This window comes from Macrobrachium nipponense, chromosome 23 (genome assembly GCF_015104395.2).
Source record: "Macrobrachium nipponense isolate FS-2020 chromosome 23, ASM1510439v2, whole genome shotgun sequence".
Lineage (NCBI taxonomy): Eukaryota > Metazoa > Arthropoda > Malacostraca > Decapoda > Palaemonidae > Macrobrachium > Macrobrachium nipponense.
The window spans coordinates 54,456,174-54,483,876 of record NC_061090.1 but is presented as its reverse complement, the minus strand read 5'-3'; the positions used below and the strand labels follow the sequence as shown (position 1 = coordinate 54,483,876).

At 37.6% G+C, this 27,703-nt stretch overlaps 2 protein-coding genes and 1 long non-coding RNA gene across 5 annotated transcripts in view; 1 reads left to right on the top strand and 2 right to left on the bottom strand.

The window, feature by feature from the left end:
* Window positions 1–27,703, bottom strand: part of LOC135201000 (uncharacterized) — a 123,367-nt gene that overhangs the window by 69,330 nt on the left and 26,334 nt on the right. The gene's annotated exons all lie outside the window — the stretch shown is intronic.
* The window catches only part of LOC135200988 (mitochondrial ribonuclease P catalytic subunit-like), a 144,558-nt gene that overhangs the window by 91,496 nt on the left and 25,359 nt on the right, over window positions 1–27,703 (top strand). The gene's annotated exons all lie outside the window — the stretch shown is intronic.
* On the bottom strand, window positions 1,268–27,579 carry LOC135195740 (mitochondrial ribonuclease P catalytic subunit-like). The gene is made up of 9 exons (XM_064222191.1): window positions 27,433–27,579; window positions 19,322–19,945; window positions 18,757–18,962; window positions 18,249–18,446; window positions 15,841–15,913; window positions 11,719–11,895; window positions 11,375–11,517; window positions 10,920–10,988; window positions 1,268–1,412 (listed from the first exon to the last, which is right to left on the bottom strand). Exons 2-9 carry the CDS (start codon window positions 19,943–19,945, stop codon window positions 1,268–1,270), a joined length of 1,635 nt encoding a protein of 544 aa, XP_064078261.1. The 5' UTR covers window positions 27,433–27,579.

The window sequence follows — 27,703 nt, the reverse complement described above, 5'->3', positions numbered from 1 at the left end:
GCGCATGTGAGAAGTCTACCTTGACTTCTTGTGCAAGGCCTTAAACTCCTCTTCCTCTTCTCCCCTACATGTTGGAGAAATTTCAGGCATGAGGAAGGCGATAAAAATTAATGATAAGTAGGTACACAGAGCGTTTCTTCCCTTTCCTGAGTCTTGTCAGTTTTCAACAACAAAGTACCAAGGTGACAGACAGATCCCTCCTTTGTGGTAGTCAGGAAGCTAGGGTAGCTGAAGACATAGGAGATGGCACAACAGGAGAGAAAGGTGCTGGAGACAGCTCCTCCTATGCCAGGTTGTCCAGAAATGCTGCAAAAGACAGACTAGCAAGGCAACATTTTCCTAGTACCTGGAATGTCCAATTCAGACAAACTGGAGGGTGAAACAGCTGTTGATGGCACACCACAAATAGCTGTCTTCCTTCAAAGAGAGGGCATGGCCAGACTTCTCTGTTCAAGCGCATACTCTCTGAAGAGGGGTAACAGGCAGAAGGAAAGAAAAAACCATCTGAAGAAGCCAGCAATAACAGGTGGAGGGACTGGAATGGAAGAATAAAATAAATAAAAAAAAAAAAAAAACTGTAGAAGCCAGCAATAACAGGCAGGTGGATAGGAATGGGGAAGAAAAACATTTGAAGCCAGTAACAACAGGCCAAAGAATGGGAATGAAAAAAAAAAAAAAAAAAAAAAAAAAAAAAAAAAAAAAAAAACAAAAAAAAAAAAAAAAAACCTGAAGCTGGCAAATACTTCTACCATTACAGGGAATACCAGACTGCACACTCCTTGCATAGGTAAGAAAAAGTACATGCCTTCCCCCTACAAAGGATACAAACCTGTGGGGGGCTTATCACTGCTGGACATATGAAATTGCCCTCAGGATGCCCATGACCCAAGAAATGGCTTTGGTCACGTTTAATCCACTGCTAAACAACAACTAAGAATAAGGCAAGTAAAAAACATCAGCACAGAGCATCAATAAAGAAACAATCTACTCATTCCATATTTAACAACCTTCTTTTAAGCAGAAGGTCAAAGAAAAAGTAACAACCTTCTTTTAAGCAGAAGTTCAGGGAAAAGTGGGAAAAGTGAGTGGTAATGTAAGGCGAGTGAGGGGTATTATTACACTCACCCATACCCCATATCTCCTCCTCATTTCAACAACTGCTCAAGCTAAAGGATACTCTTGTATAAATGGTGATGCTTTGTATTTCAGTAGGAACAAATTTGATTCCATATTAACGCTAGAATATTTGTAATAACAAGATATTTCATTATTTAATAAATCTTCCAACATACCACAAGGTGTACTCCAGAGGGATGATTAATGGCAAATATCTGATGCTTTCTCTGCCATACACGAAAGTTTCCCGCAGTTGGGGGTCTCTTAAACGATAGAGATGGTCTCGGAGAAAGTCACTGAAGAAATTGTGCGAATAGATGAAAATTTCCACATCAATTTACAAAAGTTATTCAACATTTATGCTACATAATTATTTGTTTGTCAGTTTTTCTCCAGAGATTTTACATATGAAATACAGTATATATAAAGTATCTGATGTTTAATTCTGTATACTCAAGAGTGCCGAGATCTCTATAGTATAGTACCACAAAGACCCTTATAAAACAGGCTTAATTTTTGGTAGCTATTAAGTTAGTTTTGATTATAAATTTTTAACTAAGGCTCACAGCAAATGATTTGGAAACATTGTCTACCAGAAGCTACATTGAAAATATATTTAATTTATAATTGAAACCCTAATTTGTGCAGACAGATTCAATTTAGTGCAAGTAAAATCTTCTACGGCCATTTTCTAGTTTTTCTGGTAAATGATTTTATTATTCTTTGTTCTTAAGAATATTTAACAACAAATGTTTGTGACCGATGTAAATAAAATTTAAAACCCTATTTCATGTTTAAATTACAAATCCCTTGCAAAGATTACTTGTTTCCGATGAACATCCTAGAAAAATTAAAAATAAACCTAACTTGAAATAATAGAAGTTTAAAATCTCTGATATGATGTAAGTATTTAATAAAAGCCTCTGGAAACTACTGAAAACCCATGACTGATGAGCAAACTTAGTACTTTTTAAGTAGGGTAATACAAACCTTCCTAAATTTTTGAGGTTAAATTTCCAACTGTATTACTAATGCCTTCAGTCATGTCTGAAATCAAGACTTTTAAGAATACTGCAGCCATAACACTCGAAAATACTTGATACAAAACTGTTCTAAAATGATATTTTCATATTAAAATAAATTTTTGAACATACTTACCTGGTAGTTATATATATATATAGCTTAAGTCCCTGTGACGTCACGGCAGAATTCAAAACTCGCGGCAATCGCCGATTGGGTAGTCAGGTGTACCACCTGTGCGCCCTCTATCCAGGTACCTGGAACCATTCCAACTATTCCTCAGATCTTCCATGCCCCTAGTCTCTAGAGGGGAGGAGGGTGGGAATTAAATTATATATATAACTACCAGGTAAGTATGTTCAAAAATTTATTTTAATATGAAAATATCATTTTTAAACATCTTACTTACCTGGTAGTTATATATATATATAGCTGATTGACACCTTTGGTGGAGGGTCAGAGACAGCCAACATCGTTGGAATTGACATATGAGTTAATAAACAAACTTATGGGTTTCGTACCTGTTTAAGGAAGCCGACTTTAATAATCTCGTGCCTCATTATGTCTGCTTTCCTTAAGAGATCCAGCGATCCACCCAGGGGCTGAAGACCTCAAGGAGCTGTCAACTGGTGCATAACCTCTATGTGACGGACCTCATCTAATACCTTTGTTCCGGGCGCTAACCAAGGAACAAAATGACCACCTGACTGAAAATCAATGGGTTGTGGAAGCCTGCGTCCAGTCTCCACAAACAACCATAAAATTCAACAGTTCCAAGGAAGGCAAAAAAAAGGTATTAGGTTATGGGATTGTAGGGGTAGCTCCTTCTCCCACTACTGCATTCGCTGTTACGAATGGTCCCAAAGTGCAACAGTCTTCATAAAGAGTCTGCACATGTTTCAAATAGTGTGAGGCAAACACTGACTTACTTCTGCAGAAGTAGAGTCCATTATACTCTGTAAAGACCTGATCTGTCTGAAGCTACAGATGTTGTCACTGTTCTAACTTCATGCTTTGACCTTCAACAGTTGAGATCCGCCTCACTATATTCTGAATGAGCTTCCCTCATAAGGTTCTTAATGGAAAAAGGGAAACGCATTCTTTGACATTTGCAGAGAGGGCTTTTCTGACAAAACACTCAAGGCCCCTCTGAATTGGCACATAATTGCTTCGTTCCTTTTCAGGTAATGCTTCAGGACCCTTACCTGACAAAGAACTCTCTCTAATTCCTTACCTGTGAGCTCCGACAGGTTTGGAATCTCGAAACGATTTGGGCCAGGGCAGAGAAGGGCGTTTGTTCTTCGCTAGAAATTCCAGTTGTAGAGCGCAGATAGCATTACCCTGTCTGAAACCCTACAGCTTTGCTGAAGGCATGTATTTTCACTGACTCTTTTTCGCTGTAGCTCGACCAACTAAGAAGAGAGTTTTATACGGTGAGGTCCTTAAATGATGTTTCCTGTAAAGGTTTGAACCTATCACTCACGAAAAATTTCAGGACTACGTCCAGATTCTATGCTGGAGGGGACTGTAGTCTTTCTTTAGATCATGTCGAAGGTCTATGAAGGTCTTGGAGATCTTTATATTCAGACACGTCTAAGTTCCTGTCAATGAAGACCTCTCCGAACATGTTTATGTATCACTTAATGGTCGAGGTCGGAATGTTACGACTTGTCTTACAGTCTGCAGCAAAGAGTCTCTTATTGTCCTATCCCCTTGCAGCGAAGATTCTTCTTCTCGGGCAATGGATAGGACAGCGACACTCCATAGCTGATGTCCATGGTATGGTTGCTGGACAATCTATTAGGATGAAGTAATGATTGATCTGGAACAACCTAACTAAGTCTACAGCGTAGATCGTAACTGACTTGGGCGCTCCTGAGATCTGTTTATCGACTGCGTTCGGTGGCGTAGAGTCCAAGCATCCGAGCAAGTCACGTGATTTTTGTCTTTTAAAAAGGTATGCCGAGAGACAATACAATTATCTATTTGTTTGTCAACTGGTGCTGGACAGTGAGGTAGTGAATCCCTTAACGAGGTGGTGATTCTCTTAAGTCATGTGCCCGATAGGGCCAAGTCAATTGCCCTTTAGAGACCGAGGTCCTTTATGGTAAGACATTCCCCTAGTAGATGAATCCCAGCTAAGAAGCAAACAACACTGTTTCATTGAAGACGAAGTGGAGAGTGAATGCAACCTACGTCTTACAGTCGAATCGGAGAGGATTCTCAAGGTTCCATAACCTCCGCTTACAAAGGACTGAAACGCTAACAGCGATTTCACTGCGTAAGGTAAAGGAGGGGTTGTAGATACTTGGTGTACAGCGTCATGATTGTTTTTATGATCCTGACCGCTTCAAGTGCCGGGATCATGCTGTTTATGATCCCGATGTTCAAGATCTACTCGGACGAAAGCCATGATCCCCTTGACGTTGGGATCTTTAGTGTCAGGGATCGTGCTGTATGTGATCCTTCATCATGTTTATGATCTTGACGCTTAGGATCTTGACACTCGGCACTTTGGTTTTTGGCGTCACTATGTTTATGATCTTGACGCTGTAACTCTTGACTCTCGGCGTCATAATTCTCTTGACGCTCGGCGCCATGATCCTCTTGACTCTCGGAGTCTCTTGACACTCCAACTCTTGACGCTCAGCGTCATGTTGGAGACCGACGTCATGATGTATATGACTTTGACGTTCAAGCACTTGACGTTTGACGGCATTATCATCTTGACGTACAATTCTTTGACGTCCGTCGTCACTATGCTTATGTACTTGACGCTGGGCGTCATGTCGAGCCATCTGGCAGATCTTCATGTATGAAGATAGTTTCTTCTCTATATGCTGAATATACACAGATATGAAGTTTTTATTGTAAAACTAATATTGTAATACCTACCTGAACACCTGAACTAGCCTGGTCACTTACCAGCCCGAACCATCATTTATTAAAAAATTTACCAAATCTTTGGTTAAAATAAACGATCAGTGTTGCCAATCTCCTGGCAAACACCCTCGTTACCTAGTTACCAGCCCACCGCTAGTAGCCCTGCCTCACGGGCCGGTCACACCTGCCCTCTCACGTCAATCATAACTCAATAACTCTGTATGAGAGGGGAGGAGGGTGGGAATCATTCAGGTGTTCAGGTAGGTATTACAATATTAGTTTTACAATAAAAACTTCATATTGCAATACACCCCCTGAACACCTGAACTAGCCCGATTAACAACATTGACTTTGGGGAGGTGGGGAAATCAATCTGCCCGGCCCTCCACTGTACTAGTTGTCAGTCAATATAATTGAGTACGCGAGTCAGTCTCAAGTTCATTTGTCACTCGTCCAAGCTAATCTCCCATGTGTGGCCTTCTAGGCCTCCCATATGTGGAGGGAAAAACTCCCTGCACCTCTACCCTAAGGTCAAAACTCACTGAGTGCGGGAGGGATACAAACCTGTTTCCTCTCAGCTGGCTATGTGCCTCACCTGAGTAGAGGAAAAACTGAAGACCTCCCATGTGGCTCTCGGCCTCCCATGTATGGAGGGAATCTGAAGACCTCCATGTGGCTCTCGGCCTCTCATGTATGGAGGGAATCTGAAGACCTCCCATGTGGCTCTCGGCCTCTCATGTATGGAGGAAACTGAAGACCTCCCATGTGGCCTTAGGCCTCTCATGTACGGAGGAGACAACCATGTCCATCGGTGCGTCTGCGATGGTGTCGTCGATCGTAGTGATGTCCTCTCTTGTAGTGTTGTACCTGCCTGTCTGTACTCTGCCTGGTTGGCACTTGAAAGAATACCCTCAGATAGACCTAGACATGTTCTTCCTATCTGTCCTAATACTTAAAATCCTCTTGTGATATATCATATCATGAATACCTTATACATATTCCTAATAGTCGCTCCCTACTCTAATATTAACTCAGACAAGCAAGATTGTTGGGTTTAAAAATAGAATTTAGGCCAAAGGCCGAGTGTTGGGACCTATGAGGTCAGTCAGCGCTGAAGGGAAATTGACAAAGTTTGAAAAGGTGTGAAAGGAAGAAAAAAACCTCTGTTGCACAATGAGTCCAGTGTTAGGAGAGCGTGGAAAATAGGATGAGAGAATATGGAGAGAATATGAAGTCAGAAAAGTAAGAGAGAGAGAGAGAGAGAGAGAGAGAGAGAGAGAGAGAGAGAGAGGGAAACACATCGTCTAGGATAAAGAGAGAATATAAAAATCAGGGAAGAGAGAGAGAGAGAGAGAGAGAGAGAGAGAGAGAGAGAGAAGAGAGAGAGAGAGAGAGAGAAATTACGATCGTCTAATATCTCCACCTCCGCAAATTGCAGCAAGTTAAAAGGGTATTATCTTAACGATAATACTCGTATAACTCCGTACAGCTATGAACAACCGAACGAGAATTTGTTGCTAATGCGATCGACTCCTATAACAACATCACTTTATTGTATTGATCAGCGTGTGACAGTAATCGAATCCGATAGCAAACATCCGTTATTGTATTCATCCGCGTGCGACGGTAATTACTGTATTTATGTTATAAATGCAGCTGAAGCTAATAAGGCAAAATTACGTGCATCAGCAACCTGGACAGAAGTCGCGAGCTTTTGTATGAATTCCAACGCAGCCGTGGTAAAAGAAACTAATAGCATGAAAGAGCTCATTACTGTTGTTTTCACACAGACAAAAGATTAATAACGTATATAAAGTAAGGTTTCGTAATACCTATGAAAACAGTGAAAAACGAACGGAATCCTAATTAACGTCATCTAACCCGAGGGAAAAACTAGCTTCCAATGAGACGTATCGTCAATTTTGGTCTTAATTACATCGTAAGACAACAGTATGACTTCGTTCCATAAGTTAAGTATCCAGATATTCATTAATATGCTAACTAAGGACAAAAACATTAACCGAGACCAAGTGATATGGTTGAATCTGAAGCCAAGGAGGAAAAAAAAATAGACTAGCCGGCATCCTTGTCTGTCTAAACCACACCTCCTTACAATAGTGCTGTTTGACGACAAGCTAGTGTAATTGTAATTTAATTGAAAAGTAATAAAATAATATTTAAAGGTAATTAAATTAACTTTATTAGGTCTAATATTAATTTCAGTTGTCACTGTAATTTGATAATACGACTGGTAATAATTTGTAACTGTAATTGACATAAGCGCAATGTAAATACTGACGGCAATGGTCTGTTAAACGTATGAAGACGTCATACATACAAATTCCTTATATCTGACATCTGATTATATGCCCCAAGATAGATACCTCATTGACTATGTTAAATGTCAACATAGTTGAACACACGTCTCCTTTAAGACGTTTGTACAAACTTGGCATAAGTGAGTGTGTTGTTACGTTAGTCATTTTAGGCAATCAGGAGAGAACGAGATGGATACGGCGACGCAAACCGGTATTCGTCATCCGCTGATTCCAGCGTGAATGACTGCCGAGTTTAGTGTTTATACTACGCTAACATGATGATACACATAATACAATTATAATGCTTTAGTCGGACAGAATCCGATCTTCATTCTGTTCGATTACATTCATATTAATTATCCTCAGATCGGATTCTCGTTCGTTTTCAATTACACTGTACTGAATTATCCGAAGTCAAGAATGACTTGCAGCCTACCCAGCGTTAGCCAATATAAAAATAAACTAACCGATATGTTTGACGTAGCGAATACTTTAGGTTAGGCTAGGCTACTGAATATGCATACGATATATCATCGTGAACACTAGGCTAACCGTAGTTAATTTTATTCGATTTCTCTTCATACTGAATATCGTAAGTCAATATGCATTGAACGGAGAATTAGTTGATATTAACAATTATCGTATCGTATACGTAGAGGAAAGTACCTTAAAGACGAAGGAGCATATCTGAAGACCAACCCTGGCCTAAAAGCTTCTGATGCAAGGACTCGAAGCAGGAAAAAGCCTAAAGATGCTCTAAGGAACACGTGCCTCTAAAAACTACTACTTTTAATAGAAAACAGACCCGAAGAAGCCTGCACTTCTCTTCCTAAACTAAACACTATGTAGCCTATTATTCTACTCGTCTGTATCTGACCTAAGTTTTTATCATCCTGAGAACTTACATGGAGGGAAGGGGAATCTGCTGCCAACACTGCCTGCTCCGCGCCAGGGGGGACGGCGGATCCTGCCCTGTGGGCTTGCGGATCCCCATAACCCCAGCACCGGTTAGGGCTGATTCTGGAACAGGCAGGGAGCTGGAAAAGAACGATTAGTAATTTCAGTATCCCTATTGCTCGATCTATCCTCACATAATCTTGACATAAAATCGGTAACAGAGATGTCATACTCGATGTCAGCCTACTCTCAAGTCTCTTAAAGAGCACTGTCTCTAAGTCTTTATCTTGATCTACGTTAGTCTCTTCCTGCCTACATTACTTCTTAATACGAGACCTTTCCTACGTTTGAGATACCCTAACATCTGGTCCAAAGACCACTCCTGACATTCCAAACATCTGGTCTTTACATTATATTGAACAAGCCTACAATTTACGCATAAGGAATGACTATCGTGTCATAGGGTACTCATCCTTTTCTTGCATTGTTGGCAAAGACGATACGTTGTTGAACTTCCGCTCGTCGTTTTCTGTGATGTCGTGGCCGAGGATGCAGTAGTCGTTGTCGTAGCCTGTGTTGTTTCTTCCTTTGCAGAATCAATGTCTAATGACAAGGTATTAAGAGCAATCCAACCGTAATCCAAAGGGATGCGTAATTCGTCACCAAAATCAATCAAATCAAAGGTGCAAATGAAGGCCGGGCAAGACCAAAAAGGAGTTCGCTGTGGATACATCTGTACTCCACCGCGAACGATAAGTGATTGACGTGAGAGGGCAGGTGTGACCGGCCCGTGAGGCAGGGCTACTAGCGGTGGGCTGGTAACTAGGTAACGAGGGTGTTTGCCAGGAGATTGGCAACATGATCGTTTATTTTAACCAAAGATTTGGTAAATTTTTAATAATGATGGTTCGGGCTGGTAAGTGACCAGGGCTAGTTCAGGTGTTCAGGGGGTGTATTGCAATACGGAGTATCTATCTACATCAAACAATGAATCATCCGTAGACGAAGACCAAAGCGAAGAAGGAAGAGGAGAATGTACAGAAGAAATAAAAGTGTCTGACATCTGTCTGTCCTTTACCGAAACAGATGGCCGCCTGTGCGACATCTTACTGCTTTCGACAAAAGGACCAAACGTGTCCGACGTCTTTCCGTCTGCCACCGAAGCAGATGGCCGCCTGTGCGACATCTTACTGCTTTTGGTGGGGAAACTGACATTCTCCAACCTCCTTTTGTCTTCGTAATCGGACTAAAATCTCTTCGGACTGCTGCAATGCTACATCCTGGCAGTTCTTGACGCTTTGCATTACTCATGATCTCCTTCTCATGGAGGATCTAGATTTCGAAGCTTAAAAAGCCAGCCCCGTCTAGGTACTGCATCGTCAGACGACGAAGAAATTCTTTAACTTCGCCTAATCCAAATGGCGAGTATGAGTGTCCTGGGGACGGCTGCTCGGGAGCTAAAATCTCTCGTCTCCCTTTGTCGGTCGACTTTCCTTCTCACAGGGGTTGGTGAGCTTGGAAGGGGTCTAGGACCAGGAGTACTATAGATACAAGCCGTATCAATAAAAAAAAAAAAAAAACAATAATTTTTACCTCACCTTTCCTATGGCCGAGGGTGAACGTCCTGGGGATCGTCAACAGGTACGCTCGAGGGGACGGCCGCTCGGTAGCTAAAGCCTCTCGCCTCCCTTCGTCGGTCGACATTCCTTCTCACAGGGGTTGGTGAGCTTGGAAGAGGCCTAGGACTAGGAGCACGACAGGTCCGAGCGGTCGCACCCTCCACTACACTTGCACTTGCACTGATTTTAACAATGTAACTTGTGATTCTAAAATCTCTCACTTCGACCACGATTTCTCCCTGTTTCCACAGGGATTATACCTTTACCAATGCTTGAATGGTCGCTATCATGTCCTATAAAGTTGGACCAAAACACTTATATCAGTAGGGAGAATAGAAACTATTACTATGAAAGCAGGGTCAATAGGATCACTAGTAAGGGAAAGAGAATCGTTAATTCCCTGACTATCTCTAGAAGAGCGAGACATAATACTCTTCGCTCTCCTGATGTTATTATTTTCAAGATTTCGCACATAGCAATAATATCTATCCAGTCATTTTCTCCCTGTATCATGCAAATGATCACTCTTGCTTCTCAATTTATATAATATAAACGAGAATCTATCGAGGTTTTAACAAACCAAGAATTACATGCTCTCACTCACATTCTTACACTCAAAGCAGAGTCAGCCATGCTTGGAAAATGCGAAAGAGAGATCAAGAATAAGCAAGAGTCACAATAATGTAAACATTCTCTTATCATCATCATTCATTATGATTCATTATCATTATCAAGATGATCTACATACACCCAACAACAAGCGAAAGCCAAAGTGTACTTCACCAAATCAATTGCGAAAAACACGGGCGAAAGCGAGTAAAATTCCACGATGTTAGCCAAAAAGGCGGCAGGGAAGATCTGAGGAATAGTTGGAATGGTTCCAGGTACCTGGATAGAGGGCGCACAGGTGGTACACTGACTACCCAATCGGCGATTGCCGCGAGTTTTGAATTCTGCTGTGACGTCACAGGGACTTAAGCTATATATATATAACTACCAGGTAAGTTAGATGTTTAAAAATAACACTCCTAAGAATATATACTGCATACATAGCACTCAGAAATACCTTGATACAAACTGAGTTCCAAGTCCAGACTGGAGAGCAGCGTAAATGAAAAATCCATCATCCTTTGAACTGAAAAGAAACCAGAATTCATAGTATTGGAATGGCAACAATCTAGACTGAACAAAGCAGGCAAAAGATATCATTAAAAGCAGGACAAGTAAATGAAAGGTTGATAGAAGAAATTGATCTTTGATCTAAAAGAAAGTACATAAAGGTAATGCACAAGTTCTCGGTCTATACATAAAAAACAAGGACAACAAAAGTATTTTTCCAACCCCAGACTTAATATCAATCTGTTTTGTCAACATGAGTGTACGCAAGAAAAATAAAAGATTTTTCCCTTTAAAAAAATACTGTTGCTCTACAGAAGCTCAAGGCCAACAAACAATAAATTCATGAGTTGTACAGTAACCATACTGGAGCATCTGCTGCATTGATTTACTTGCTGTACTCACATGTTATCAAGGGTGAACACTTTTGCCCGTTTCTTTAAAGCTTCAAGGTCATGAGGTGACCATGACTCCATGTGCTTTCGTCCGATTACCATGATGGAGCCCTTCCGGTCAGAGAGCTTCAACTTTGTGACTGCCTCTCGTAACTAAAATAAAGACGCAGCAGTTGCTACAATACTAAAAACTTGCTTGTTCTATTCAAAGCTCTTCATATTTAATAAAAATGAGTATGGATTGGATTTATTCTATGACATTTTACTGCAAAAGAATCAGTGTTAGATTTATTCCACAACATTTCAAGCAAAGAAAGAAAATGTAAATCATATAAAAATACTATCATAACTTACCCTTTTCATACGAGCTTTGTGAGTTTTCTTGCCAACAGAATATGCAATATTCAACCCATCCATTACAATACTAAATGGCCCTTCCTTTTCCACAAAGTTCTGATATCTTGACCATTCTTCTGGATCAGTGGTTTTAAAGATATCTGATCCAACCAAGACACGTGATACAAACTCCTCCTAGAAAGAAACATAAAGAACAGCAAAATTTAAAACAAACAATATAGTACTCTGAGGTTGACTGATATGCATACCAATGAATTCCTAATCTATTTTCCTAAAGGCTGGCACCATATTGCACAATCTCTACTGAATTGCCATATGCCTTTTGTACTATTTGTTCTTCTTGGTCTTATCCAGTCCACCTTTTCCACTTCTTTGCCTTAGTCCCATTCAAACTTCCAACCCACTTTAACCCTTAAATGCCGAAGCGGTATTTTAAAATCGTCTCCCATATACCGGTGGTGTTCGCGAGTGAGCGCCGAAGCGGAAAAAAAAATTTTCTAAAAAAATCACAGCAAGCTTAGTTTTCAAGATTAAGAGTTAATTTTAGGCTCCTTTTTTTGTCATTGCCTGAAGTTTAGTATGCAACCATCAGAAATGAAAAAAAATATCATTATCATATATAAATATTGGGATATACGACAGCATGAAAAAAAAATGTTCATATATAATTGTATACAAATCGCGCTGTAAGCAAAACGATTAAAGCCGAGTTAATTTTTTTTCGTTGTATGTTACACTAAATTATGATCATTTTGGTATATAACACATTGTAAAATGATCAAGGCAACACAGAGAAAATATTATCACAAAATGATGCATGAATTCGTAATGCGCCGACGTAAAAAAAAGCTGTTTTCAAAAATTCACCATAAATCAAAATATTGTGCTAGAGACTTCCCGTTTGTTGCAAAATGAAGGTAATTGTTTGAATATTACTAGTCCATAAGTGTTGTAGCTTACAATTGCAGTTTTCGACCATTTCGGTCGAGTTAAACTTGACCAAAGGACAAATTTTTTCTATTTATCGTTATTTATATGGAAATACTTCAAAACTGATAAAAGCTACAACCATGGGTTGTTTTTAGATGTATTCTATATGAAATTTCGCACATTTTCATATATAAAACTTGATGTATCCGGTAATTCAAAATGGTGCAAACATTACGACAAGCGGACGAAAAAATTTTGATTTTTTTGGAAGTTACCGCGCGGACATAAGGAAAAAGTTTATTTCATAAATTCACCATAAATCGAAATATTGTGCTAGAGACTTCCAATTTGTTGCAAAATAAAGTTAAATGATTGAATATTACTAGAATGTAATAGTTTTAGCTTACAATTGCGTTTTTTTACCATTTCGGTCGAATCAAAGTTGACCGAAGGTTGAAATTTTGGCACTTATCGTTATTTATATGAAAATATTTCAAAACTGATAAAAGCTACAACCATGGGTTGTTTTTTGTTGTATTCTACATGAAATTGCACACATTTCCATATATAAAACTTTATGTAATGGCTAATTTAAAATGGTGCAAACATTACGACAATCGGACGAAAAAATCTCTGATTTTTTCGGTAGAGTTACCGTGCGGGCGTAAGGAAAAAGTTTTTTTCATAAATTCACCATAAATCGAAATATTGTGCTAGAGACTTCCAATTTGTTGCAAAATAAAGGTAAATGATTGAATATTACTAGCATATAAGAGTTTTAGCTTACAATTGTGTTTTTTGACCATTTGAGTCAAATTTGACCAAAGGTTGAAATTTTGGCACTTATCGTTATTTATATGAAAATATTTCAAAACTGATAAAAGCTATAACCATGAGTTGTTTTTAGTTGTATTCCACATGAAATTGCGCACATTTTCATATATAATGCTCCATGTAACGGCTAATATAAATTGGTGCAAAAATTATGTCAAAGTGACGAAATAATTTCTGAGATGTGTCACTGATGCTTTTTAGTGTGAGAAGAAAGAAATTCGCGCTTGCGCGCCTGGGTAATGATTGTAAACAAAACAGCGCCTTGATCCGTGAGCTCCCAGCATCCCCCAAGGCGCGTGATTCAAAAGTTTTTGCCTAGTAGGCCTATAACTATTTTTCAGCGAATTTTTAAACAAACTTTTTTTCGTCGACGTACCATATGTCCAATCGGCACCCGACAGACAATTTTCATTGACGTTTAATACTTCCAATCAGCGTTAAATTGTTAATAACAACTCATGGAGCAGCACAATAGGAGTCTACATACATGACTCAGTGGTAGGTTCAACTTAATGTAACGTACTTTCGAATTAAAAGGGCTGAAGATGATTTTTTTACTATACAGTATTACTGTAATTGTAAATTTTATTTGAGAATTGAAGTGTTTTTGAGCATGAGAATGAAATGCTACTAAATTTCAAAGGACAAAAGCAATCGTCATTGTATTTACCTTAAACAAATTTCTTAATGTTTCTCTACAGTTTTATGTTGGAAAAACTTTGCTAATCCTAATCAAAGTTTACTGGAGGTATATTCTAACATTACTGTACAGAACTCTAGTTTTCATGAGCCACTGCCTCCTTCATTACAAAAAATGTAAATGAAGAGTTGTAATCCACTTGGAAATGCCATACTTCCAGTTGCCTGTGCAAGCAAGGGATGCAATGACTCCTGTAACCTCCTACACCAATGGTGGAAAGTTGGTCAGAGCAGTAGCACCCCAGGCCTAGAGATATGTGTATAAATAAAAAATGAGGGAATTCTAGTAAGAACAGTATTACAGAGAACCATAACATCTACTGTAAGAGTTGTCAAGTTAGTGGGCAGCTTGATTTTGGTTATTGCCAAGTAACGGGCTCAGAAAAATGCTCCACTGTCTTTCCTCCCCCTTGTTCAAAGATATGACAGCGGGCAATGCATTCTAAGCTATTTAGAACTGGTGCTTGTTAAGCAAGAAGAGAGGCTAGGCTCCTCTGAAAAGATAGTGAAGGCATATTTGATAATTACACAAAGCCAGAAGGAAAGGCACCAAAGGCTTGTTTGATAACTACGAAATGCCAGAAGGATAGGGTGTTTCTAGACATATTCTTATGCCTAACTATACTAATGAAAAGTCTCCTACACTCTGGTCTCAAGAGTGGCTACTTTTCAGATAAAATTAAACTAAAAGTACAAACTGGTCACAATAGCATCTCAGTCAGGTCTCTCACAACAGTCTCAGAGGGAACAATAAAATAAACTCAACCTCTCATCTGGAATAGATGAGTTCTGAGCCTTAGCTATGAACTCCTTGGGGACGAAAGAGAAGGATCCCCATCCTTCTGGGTGTTGAATGAGATGAGTCATGCAGTTCCCAACCCTCCTGGCTAAGGCTAATGCCAAGATCATGCAGTTCCCAACCCTCTTGGCCAAGGCTAATGCCAAGAGAAAGAAAGTCTTCAATGACAGGTCACTCTCTGAGGTAAGTGTTAAGAGATTCTCCAGGAGGCTCCCTTAAGGCTTTGTAACACTAATAACGCATCCAACTCTTGGCGGGCTTTAGCTCCTCAAAGGACAAGACTGCTCAAAGCTTCTCATAATTGCGGATAACTCCACTGAATTGGAGAAATCCAACCCCTTTAGTTCTGAAGGCTTGAAATATGGCTAAGCGTTATTCTTTTACTGGAGGAACTGTGAGGTGCTAGTACAAAATGTGTGCGCATCTACCACTATGAAGCGACAACAAGGTTGCCCATGACCCCCATAGAGGTGCTTTTCAAGTTCTTTTTCCAATTTTGAGACAAACAGAACTAGAAGACAGTAAAATACAATATGCAAGTAATTAAAGCACAAGGCAAAAGGATAAAGGAAAAGGGAATACTGTAGCAAGCTACCCATCTAAAATTCAAGTAGCAAACAGGGAAGGGATAGCACCAGTGTCCCCTCTCGATGGCAGCCAAAGAAATAATGAAATGGTTAGTGTAAGGTGAGCCGGGGTGGCCTACTCTCTACCCCTCATCTCCTAATTAACTAATATGAGACTGTAACATGTCACATAGAAGTTGCTTGTCACACTATTGATTTTACTTTTCTGTAGAATAAATAAACCTTATAAATTCTCAAGGGCACTTTTATAAAAAAAGGAAAAAGGCTTACCTTAAGTTTCATAAATGATTCCTCATCTATATTAACTGACTCAAGTTGATGATCACAAGCAGGACAAATTCCACTGTAAAATAAAATATCTCATGTTTATTGAAAAACATTAACTTTTCACACGTACAGATTATTTATAAATAGCTCTTTCTGTTCAACTGCCACAACCAAGTTAATTAATGCTGTAACAATTCGGGCTAATAGGTAATATAGTTCTGGTCACGTGTCTCTCACTGTCTGAAGTAGTATTAAGAAGGGCAGAGAACTATTATACAAGGAACAATCAACTACTTGGGAAAAATAATCATCAATCATACATAAATAATAATGGCAATTCTCCAAAATGTTCTATTGTGGGAACAACAAAAGCAAGGTGTTAGCAACTAAATACTGTAGACAAACAAAGAATGAGAAAAGGTGTTTGCTCAGTCTGATGGGTCTACCAAATGTCACCTGGCTACTAACAGCCCACTTCTCATTGAGGTTTGTCATTCTGAAAGGAACTAAAGCGTCAAGGGTGCTTTATCTGACCAAACAAATGACAGTATTCTTGTACAAAAGACTGAAACTGAACATATTTACAATACACTGCTTACTCAACATTGCATCTAGTTAGTATAACCTGAGTGGCACTTTCAACTCAAGTTCACCGCTGATTCTTACTGCTCAGCATGACATATGACAATTTAAACCATCTACATTTGGTACATAACAAAAAATAATTAAAAAATGATTACTTGACAATACAGACACTCCTCTACTTACAAACGAATTACGTTCCAAACAGCTGTTCTGAAGTTCATTTTGTTTGTAAGTTCAACTTTGAACAGGCTAAGTCAATATGTACAGTAATATTTGTTTTTTCATACTAAAACCCATTACTATAGTAAGTACTAGTACTGTTACTGTATTTTAAAAAGTATTTTATTAACTATTAATACAAATGATATAGTATACGACCTAACATTAAACAAATCAAAATACAGTAAAGTACATGTACAGTTTTCTTTCCTTTGAACTGGTATCATAGGCGTGTTGTGATGGATGATGAGAGAGGAAGGGTGGTGTGGAATTAATACAGGGTGGTGGATTGTAATTGTCTTATTCATTTTCGCTTTCTTCGGCAAGGATTTCTTCAGAATGGATTTCTTTGGCAAGGAAGCAGTCACTGGAGGTGGGTAGGATCTTGAAGTTGAAGGCACTGGGGAGGCTATTGAGGCTGAAGGCACTGGTCTAAGGAATTTGTCTGTGGAAGTTTGCATTGTTTTTCTTTTCTTTTCATCATGCATAATACGATAACACTGGAAAGCATCATTGACTATATAGTTGCTCGTTTTTTGAAGCGATGAACCCATTCATGACTTGCAGCAAATGTTTAATCTTTAGCACTTTCACCAGCCTTAGCCTTCAAGTCATCAAAAAGGCTTTTAGCCTTTTCCTGAATCAGCATGAGGCTATGAGGACAGACCTCTGTCTCTGGTATTCCATCCAGATACCCGAAGTTTTCCATTTCTTTTACCATCCTCCCCCTTCTCTTACTTAAAATTGCTGACTGCACTGGCACAGCACTTTTCACATGCTCCATAATTTTGTCTTTGTTCCTCAAAATTGTGCCAATGGTCGAGCTACATCAACCATTTTTTCACCTTCTAACTTCTTTATTAGTATAGCCACATTAGTTTCCATTGAGATGGCTTGTTTCTTTTTAATACTGCCACTTTAATCTGTGGCCTTGCACTTGCCATTAGCCATGATATATCAATGGATGCGGTAAATATTTCATGAAAAAAATGCACAAATGAATTGCCACACGGGAGATAAAATCTTGGCTCCAGTATAGGTACAAAGAAACTGGGATGTGTAGTGGCATCAGCTACCATGCTGTCTAGTGTGGATAGCAGTAGAAATTGTAACAAAGTCAAAGCAGGGTGTCACAATACAATTTGGAGCTGTGGGTCGCAGTCTGGAGTGCTTCAAACAAAAACTGAATTTACGAGCATGGATGTTCATATCTTTGAAAATTTGAAAGTAGAGGAGTGTCTGTATAGTGGTAAAAATATTCTAAACTGATACTAAATGTACATGGAATAACCATTGTTTTGAGGCTGGTCATTTTCAGTTAGAAGAAAAACTTAACTATCATAAGGATACTGAAAAACAGTAGTATGTATATGCAATACATGAGTTAAAGCTCTAATATTAAACATTTTCATACATTCTTCACCTCTATAAGCTTCATGTCTCAAAATTAAAATTAAACTAAATGAAAGGCAAGTTTCTCTAAAAGGTTCAAAAAGGTTTTGTCCACAGTTCCATTTGAAGTTTATATATACAAAAAATCTTACCATGTAGTGCATATAACCATTTCAAAAGGGGATAAAACACAATGCACAATGTTAACTACTTACTCATTGAATATTTTAACATATCTGCCAGACCATCCAACATCATCTCTGAAGAATCTCATAAGTTCCTCAGCCGCCGAAACTTGGGGAAAAATCTCAAATTGGGAAAATTTGCGAAGAAGCGTGTCTGCCATGTCTCCCTTATTTTCAGCTGACTGGCAGCATTTGATATAATCCGTAACAGTTGAGCAGAACAGTCCCCTATGATTAAAGTACAATAATAAGTGACAAACTGATTTCTCACCACAAGATATGCTACATGACTACAATATCCTTCCCTAACATACTGTAAAAAGAGATTAACCTCCACTGTAACACATTACACTGCCAATTATCAATATATTGAGAGAATAAAACTTGAAATATAAGAACACAACCTACTGTCAAAACAACAATGCATTTCTGGTACATTCATCTTCTCTTTTTTAATGATAAAGCACAAGAATAAATAACAGTACTTCTGTAACTTAATTTGGAAAATCAATCAAACTAAATGTTACCATACCTAACCTTCTCTTCCTTACACATTTCTTCAAGTAACTGCCATCCTGTATCATAGTCACCATTCCTAAATGAAGCAGAAATAACAGCATTGTACACTTTTCCAGGTACAGAGCATAATTTCTTGAATACTGGCATATACTTGAAGACTTCTCTCCATTCTCTGGTTTTTGATAATGCTAGGCAAGCGTTTTCACTCAAGATGGCATCAAATACCTGGAGAGAACAAAAAAAAAGTTTGAAGTTTATAAAACAAGACACTGATGACATTAACCAAATTCATCTATATTTATAAAAACACTTATAATGTCGGATTATTGAAACTTAAATAAAAGATAACAGCAGACCACAATTACTTCTTAACAATAATAAAATTAATTAAAATAAACTTTTTTTAACACATCTGAAAATCATAATGATGTTAGTCATACAAAATTACTTATACAACTTGTGCATGGTAACACAATTTTTTAGTGATACTATATGATATGCACAGTATTTACAACATAACAGCAAACTGTTGCATAGCTGGTGACTACTACAATTCCTCTGAAAAGTTACATGTAAAATAATACCTTTGCTTTTGATGTTAATTTTCTGTATGCCTCAAGGACTTTTTCCTCTCCACATTCATTAATTTTTTCTCCACATAGTTGCAAGAAGTAAGCAAGAGACATAAGATTTGGTTCCTTATTTTGCACTTCTAAATACTCAAAGTACGAATTTGCCAGAGCCCAGTTTTTGTAACGCAAACACAGCTTCATAACTAGGCCATCAAAAGTAGTTACATTTTTAAATCGTTTATCATTCAATATATAATCAAACACTTCACTCCATTCTTGATCAGATAAATTAGTTTTTGATTGAAATATCACAGCCAACTTGTCATCCCCTTCATTTTCAACAACAAGGCTGTCTTCACTGTCTGAATCTACAGTTTCGTCTTCATGATCTTCATGATCGGAAAGTGTTCGGTAAAAACTTTTACCAATTTGATGTATACCTGGTCTGGGTACTGCACTGTCAACCTTGCAAGTCCTTCCTACCATAATGTTTCTTGAGATGCCCCTGGTATTTGATCTTTCATTTAGCAATGAATGAAGTGCAATATATCTCCTGGGTACAAAACAGCTATAGGGTGCTCTCAAATTAATTGGGACTAGCAGCATTTTCCCGATAAAATGGATCTGTTTGGCCATCTGTAAAGAAAAAAAAACTGGAATTAACTAAAACATATTTAAGTTACAAATAATCATATAAGTTTGAAAATATTTCATACAGCTGCCTATTATCTTTATCGTCATCTCTCAGTTCAGGGTTCCAGGCTACGCTGCAGTTCCTAGCTGGTATCATGCTTTAGGCAATTTCAACAATTAGCTATTCAAAAAGATGAGGCAACCTCTGCTTCTTCTCACAGCCAAACCAGTTAGCAATCCTTTGCTCCATCTCTAGGCATGACATTGGTTACAGTTGAAATTAAGCACATGTAAGCCAATTTCACTGATTTTAGCATCCATACAGCAAGAATGATAAGCAAGTAACCACAAACTCAAGTTTTCCCACAACTACAACCAAGCATAGCCAATCATCATTCAAGGAATGGTACAGAACAGATCCTAAGTTGGGAAATTAATACGTAATTAGGATAGACTGATACAGTATAGGCTGGCCCAACTTAATAGCTCTTATAGAAGTTCTAGGACTATTCCCTGTACAGCTATTTTGCCAAAATGACATTTTGCCATAATGAGAATTTAAAAGCAGAAAGGTCAATTAACAAAAACCTTAAAATAACAAGCTTATCTTGAACATTAATAGGCAAAAAGCTCATTTTGAGAAGTTACCTTGACCATTTAGTACATTTACATAATTTTTCTTTAAAAGTTGAAACAACCCTTATGATGCCTTACACTATTAAAAGTAGCAGAGATTGTGATAAGCTTGTTGATGACTAACTTTATTATATGCATGAAAGAAAATATGGAGGCAAGGTCTATCAAAAGTGCGTTGATACTGAATAGTGAAGTGATTTCTATTTGTAAAATTGTAAGTGAGCATACACATCCATTGAAACCTAGCCAACCAAAAATGCAAGAAGTAATAGCTAACACGAAAGAAAAGCACTTAAATCCCAAGTTAGCTGCAAGATCTTAGATTGGTCTACATATGGGGAATTAGAGGATGAAGGACACTCCCTTATGCCATCAACTTGAAAGGTCCCTAATAAAGAACCAGTTATGTAATTCCCCATGAATTTATGTGTCTACAGAATACCCAAGGGTTAACTACTGTCAGGTAGGTGAAGGGAAGGAGAACCCCCTATACACACCTGACTGTCAACCTCACTTTCTGTTCACCTACAGGGAGAAATACATACGAGGTGACAAATAACTTATTATGCTAAAGCAGTATTGCACGTGTCATTCTGCTATACATTATGTTGCTTTTGGGGAATCTAGGGGAGGGGATGGTTCTCACCCGGATTAATGTAAGTTTATGGAAAGTTTTTTAAAGTAATTAGGCTATAATGCACAAGGGTAAGGACCTGGTAACCTCATTTAGGTTAAATGTGGCTGGTTACATCATTTGCTAATGAGTCAAATGTCAAAAAAGTTCAAAGCACACAGTAAACAAAGGAAAATTATATAGCCTATTCTGATCCAAAACATATGTAATGGTTTAGTATATAGTATAATTTCAACCTACGTGCAATACATGGTTTTCAAGTAAAATTTTACTTATATGCAATACGTATATATTACGTAAAGTAAAATTTTAATCTAAATCCATGCAATACTACCTATTAGGTACTGGATTAAACTAAAATTTTATTCAAAATGCAATACTAGTTTACAGTAAAATTTTAACTTATATATGTAATACTGATTTACAGTAAAATTTTATTAGGGTAAACAATCACGGACGATCCATCGTCATCACGCTGGCCGGGTCTTATTCACTCAATACTTAGTCGGTGAAAAAATAATACAATTACAACTCTAAGCATACCATTCAAAAGATTGAAGTTTCATCAACATAATGTGATATATGAAAGCCCCATACGATCTAAAATAAGCATGTGACACTCTTCATAAAATATGTTTTCAAGGCAGTTTTGAAATCCAATATGGCAGCTATCGTCAGGCTGGCTGGTCTAATCAAGGACAATCCACCATGTTTCCCAGCCTTCCCAGCACTCATTTGAACAATGTTAGCATATATATGTGACGTTTGTTGAACTTACTCAAGATTGCAGCTGTAATCAGCACAATAAAACAACATTTTGTTGCCTATATTAGTGAAAGTATGAAACTTCTTATTCCTGGGGTCATGGTTTGAACTGAATTTATTTTTACCTTGTAATCTGTGGTTTTATTTACAGCAAACATGAGGAAAACAGAGCAGAAGAAGATGGATGTGGCAGAAATGAGAATGCTTAGGTGGATGTCTGGGGTGACAAGAGAGGATAGGATCAGAAATAACTACATAAGGGGGTCGACTAAGGTGGGTGGAAGTATCAAAGAAAGTGCAGGAGGGGAGGCTGAGATGGTATGGACACCTGTTGAAGGAGCGATTGAGGACCACGCTGGGAGACATACTATGGGGGTGGAGGTGCAAGGAAGAAGAAGAAGAGGGAGACCAAGAAAGAGATGGAAGGACTGTGTGAGAGGAGACTTACATGAGAAGGGAATTGATGAGGCAGAAGCGCAGGATAGAAATAGATGGAAACGGCTCATCCGAAATGGCGACCCCATATAAAAATGGGAACAAGCTGGGAAGAAGAAGAATCGGTGGTTTTATCCTTACTGCCATTACAACTGAAACTCCACAGTGCTTATTTGATTGTAATTATACACATTATTGTCTTAATCCACTCCAAATTGCATTGAACCACGTTGCTGTTCCTGGTTCCTAAGCACTCACTCCACAAACACAGCTACGAGCAGCAGACGATGAAGTGCAAAGTTTTATTCTCTTAATTGTTTACTTTACTCATTATTTAGTTTAACTTTACTTTGTTACTTCAAAATGTTTATTTAATTCTTGTCTATTATCCCTTTTTTGACACCAAATTACCCCGAAAATTATAGGTATTTCTAAAGTAGATACAATCCAATGTTCCTAACCTTGTCGTACATTCGGCTGCCGAAAACCCTTGTGGAGCAGACGACGATTAGTGGATTATATATATATATTTTTTTTGCTAGCACTTTTCATTGATTTAAGTCTTTATTAGTATTTTTATTTTTTTTATAATAATGTTAATGCCAAAATAAATGTAACCTTTAATGTTTGTATGCTAAGAATGGCAAAATCATCGTTGCCACATTAGTGGAGCTTCACACATACGCCGATGCATTATCATAAACTGTTGCCATGAATTCTAGTTGTCATAGTAATGCAATAATGATAAAATTGCTTTAATATTTATGTATATATACTTCCAATACATAGGCTAATTTCACCAATTTCCATGTTTTGTGTAAGTCTTATACACAGTTTGGAGGGTGAACACATACCAATTGGCAACAGAGAGGGAGAGAGAGAAGGGATGGTGAAGGAAGGAAGGAAGAAGGACAGGGGTGGCAGTGGAGGTGGGGGGGGGAGAGGGTAGGTGGAGCTTTTTACTGCTGTGTTCGTATCCATTTCTGGATAATGGAGTTTTTGTCTATTGGTACAAGGACAAGTGTCGTTATTCTTTACGATTAATGATTCATGATACCCTTATAAATTATGGCACTGGGTGTAATACACTATAGCAAAACCTCGTTCTGATACAAGTGTTCGTTACAGAAATATTGCCAAAAAACGTGCTTGCACTGTCTCTGAAACCCATAGTAGGTATGCTGCTTAGTTGTCAATCAAGATTTTTCTAATCAAGTATTTTTTACAAGCTAGCTATTGTATAAATTTGTATTTTTCTCAGTCAAAACATATGCTCCTCAATGCTAACTTTCCTCTTTTAACGACTTTCTGGTCATTGCAAATTCAGCCCCATTAATTTCTTATGGTGCGAAAACAGACAGAGGCCCAGGGAGCGAAAGCGACTGTATCACACTATGGTGGTAATCAGGCAGTAAAACATCTTCATATATCCAAAAAGTAAATAATAAAGATGCATATGCGCATTACGATTATAACAATTACATGAATAGCTGATAACAATCTGCATGAATAACTGGTAAACTGTTCTGCAAGAAAGTTGAGTATAGCAATTCATTTACAATAGGTACGAAAGTCAAGATGTTGTGACGTCATAATACAGGACTTAAAAAAACGTTCTAATTCCAAAAAATAATTACTTAACCCTCTTACGCCGGAGCGGTAAATAAAAAATTGTCTCCCGTGTGCCGGAGGGGTTTCGGAGTGAGCGCGGAAGCAGAAAAATATTTTTTTTTAAAAAATCACAGCTCGCTTAGTTTTCAAGATTAAGAGTTCATTTTTGGCTCCTTTTTTTGTCATTGCCTGAAGTTTAGTATGCAACCATCAGAAATGAAAAAAATTATCATTATCATATATAAATAATGCGATATATGACAGTGCAAAAACAAAATTTCATATATAATTGTATTCAAATCGCGCTGTGCGCAAAAAGGTTAAAGGTAACAAGTTACTTTTTTTTCGTTGTAATGTACACTAAATTGCGATCATTTTGGTATCTAACACATTGTAAAACGATAAAACCAACACAGAGAAAATATTATCACAAAATAATGCATGAATTCGTAACGCGCGGACGTAAACATATTTTTTTTCAAAAATTCACCATAAATCTAAATATTGTCCTAGAGACTTCCAATTTCTTTCAAAATGAAGACAAATGATTGAATATTACTATACTGTAAGAGTATTAGCTTACAATTGCAGTTTTCGACCATATCTGACGAGTTAAAGTTGACCGAATGTCGAATTTTTTTATATATATTTTTTTTATATGCAATTATTTCGGAAATAAGAAAAGCTACAACCTTCAAATATTTTTCGTTTTATTCTACATGAAATTGCACACATTTTCATATATAAAACTCTATGAAATGTCTAATATGAAATGGAGCAAATATTCCGAGAATGGGACGTACGTATTTCGGAGATTTGTGGCGGAGATTTTTTTTAAATTCACCATAAATCTAAATATTTTGCTAGAGACTTCGAATTTGTTTCAAGATGAAGATAAATGACTGAATATTACTAGACTGTAAGAGTTTTAGCTTACAATTAGTTTTTCAACCATTTCGGTAGAGTCAAAGTTGACCGAACGTGGTTTTTTTTCTATTTATCGTGATTTATATGCAAATATTTCGAAAATGAGAAAAGCTACAACCTTCAATTATTTTTTGTTGTATTCTACATGAAATTGCGCACATTTTCATATATAAAACTTTATGTAACAGCTAATTTAAAATGGTGCAAACATTACCACAATCGCACGTATGATTTTTTCGGAAGAGTTACCGCGCGGACGTAATGAATGTTATTTTTTTCATAAATTCACCATAAATCGAAATATTGTGCTAGAGACTTCCAATTTGTTGCAAAATGAAGGCAAATGCTTTGAATATTACTAGAATATAAGCGTTTTAGCTTACAATTGCGTTTTTTCGATCATTTCGGTAGAGTCAAAGTTGACCGAAGGTTGAAATTTTGGCAATTATCGTTATTTATATGAAAATATCTCAAAACTGATAAAAGCTACAACCATGGGTTGTTTTTAGATGTATTGTGCATGAAATTGCGCACATTTCCATATATAAAACTTTATATAACGGCTAATTTTAAAATGGTGCAAACATTACCACAATCGCATGTATGGTTTTTTTTCAGAAGAGTTACCGCGCTGATGTAAGGAAAAAGTTTTTTCATAAATTCACCATAAATCGAAATATTGTGCAAGAGACTTCCAATTAGTTGCAAAACTAAGGAAAATGATTGAATATTACTCGAATATAAGCGTTTTAGCTTACAATTGCGTTTTTCGACCATTTCGGTAGTCAAAGTTGACCGAAGGTTGAAATTTTGGAAATTATCGTTATTTATATGAAAATATCTCAAAACTGATAAAAGCTACAATCATGAGTATTTTATTGTTGTATTCTACATAAAAATGTGCACATTTTCATATATAATACTTCATGTAACGGCTAATTTACAATGGTACAAAAATTATGTCAAAGTGACGAAATAATTTCCGAGATGTGTCACAGATACTTTTTAGTGCGGTAAGAAAGAAATTCGCGCTTGCGCGCTGCGTAACGATTGTAAACAAACAACACCTTAATCCGTGAACTCCCAGCATCCCCCAAGGCGCGTGATTCAAAAGTTTTAGGCTGGTAGGCCTATAAGTATTTTTCCGCGAATTTAAAAAAAAACTTTTGTAAGTCAACGTAAAATACGTCCAGTCGGCACACAGGAGACAAAAAATGTCGACGTAAAATACGTCCAGTCGGCGTAAGAGGGTTAAATTTGAGTCAGGAATCGAGTTACTTTTTCAATAACGAATATTTTCAAATTAATCATCATAAATATGTAAAATATCGATGTTTTACTATTTATCTAAATAATTATGTAGTGCACGCTTCTTCATCTTCTAACAAAACAGTAGTTTCCTTAAAAACGTCGTGGCCAGGGACCGTCTTCCGTTTGTTGTGATGAAAGTGCCCCAGCGTCTATGGGTATAATTGGTGTGCAGATTCATCACAGGAAATGGGAAGTTTGTTGACACAAGCGACTCCGCAAACACTGAGATTTCGTCAATCTTCTAAGTTATTTAATAATAAGTAAAAAATTCGATGAAGTAAAAAATTTGGTGAAGTTTGCACTGCGTTGGCCACCCTTTTCATTACCCTCTGTTTAAAGCTGTAAATTTGGCCTTAATTTCTAACTTTGGAGAAAATACTTACTTCGAAAGGAGAGTAGAAATCTTTAGCTGTGTCTCTCACCAACAACAGCTCGCGACTGATGACCATCTCCGGTGTCAGGACGCGTTATAAGTACTTTTTCGGAGGGTGTCCAGCCATGACTGTTGATGTGTTAGCCAGTCCATGCGGTTGTTTACCCTAGGTAGGTATTGGCCTAAGTAAAATTTCAACTTATCTAAATGTAAATACCTAGGTAGTATGTTTTAGAGTAAACATTTTAAAACAAACATGCAATCTTACGTACTGGTTTAAATTAAAAGTTTATCTAAAATGCAATACTAGGTATACTAACAGCTGAACGTAAAATTTTACTTGAAATGGAATACTATACTAGTGGTATAATAGTAGGTACTAGTATATATAGCTTAGGTAGGTAGCTATTGCCAATGACACATCGATCGTTCTAAGGGCAACTTTTCCCTTGCTGTTTAAGCTACGGTGGTTACTATTTCATTGATTAGGCATAGACTGAAGGCTGTTCATGAACAAATACTAGCTATTAGGCTAATAAATCTTCATGTAATTATGGTTACCCACAAAACTAAACTGCTCCTGCTTCCTAATTAGCTAGGTATCATTAACAAACCTCGAGTCCTTCAGACAAGAAAAACCCTACCTAGCTAGGTACTATAAAATAGGTAGTAGGGCTAGTAGCTACTACTACTACTAGGTAGTAAACAATCCTCTCTAGTATATAGGCAGTAAACCTAATTAAAAAAAAGCTTAGGCTAAATGTGTTAATCTACTTAATTTTGTATTTAAAACCATACCTTGATTCCAGACGTTAACAACCTGTATAAATAGCTATGGCCTCCTCCTCGAATAACAGTAATTTTGTGAATTTGGGTACTTCGACTCTTCGAGGTTTGTCGCCGCTTACTGGATCAGGTTCTGAAGTGAGACTTTACCTTTGCAACTGCACCTCAGTTGCTCGTGTGGTGTTCTATGTTTTGACAGTTTTTGTATCAATTATTTGTCATACGACATTGTATTTTCTCATTATGGTGTTCAGTTACATGTTTAGTTAAACTGCATTTCGTT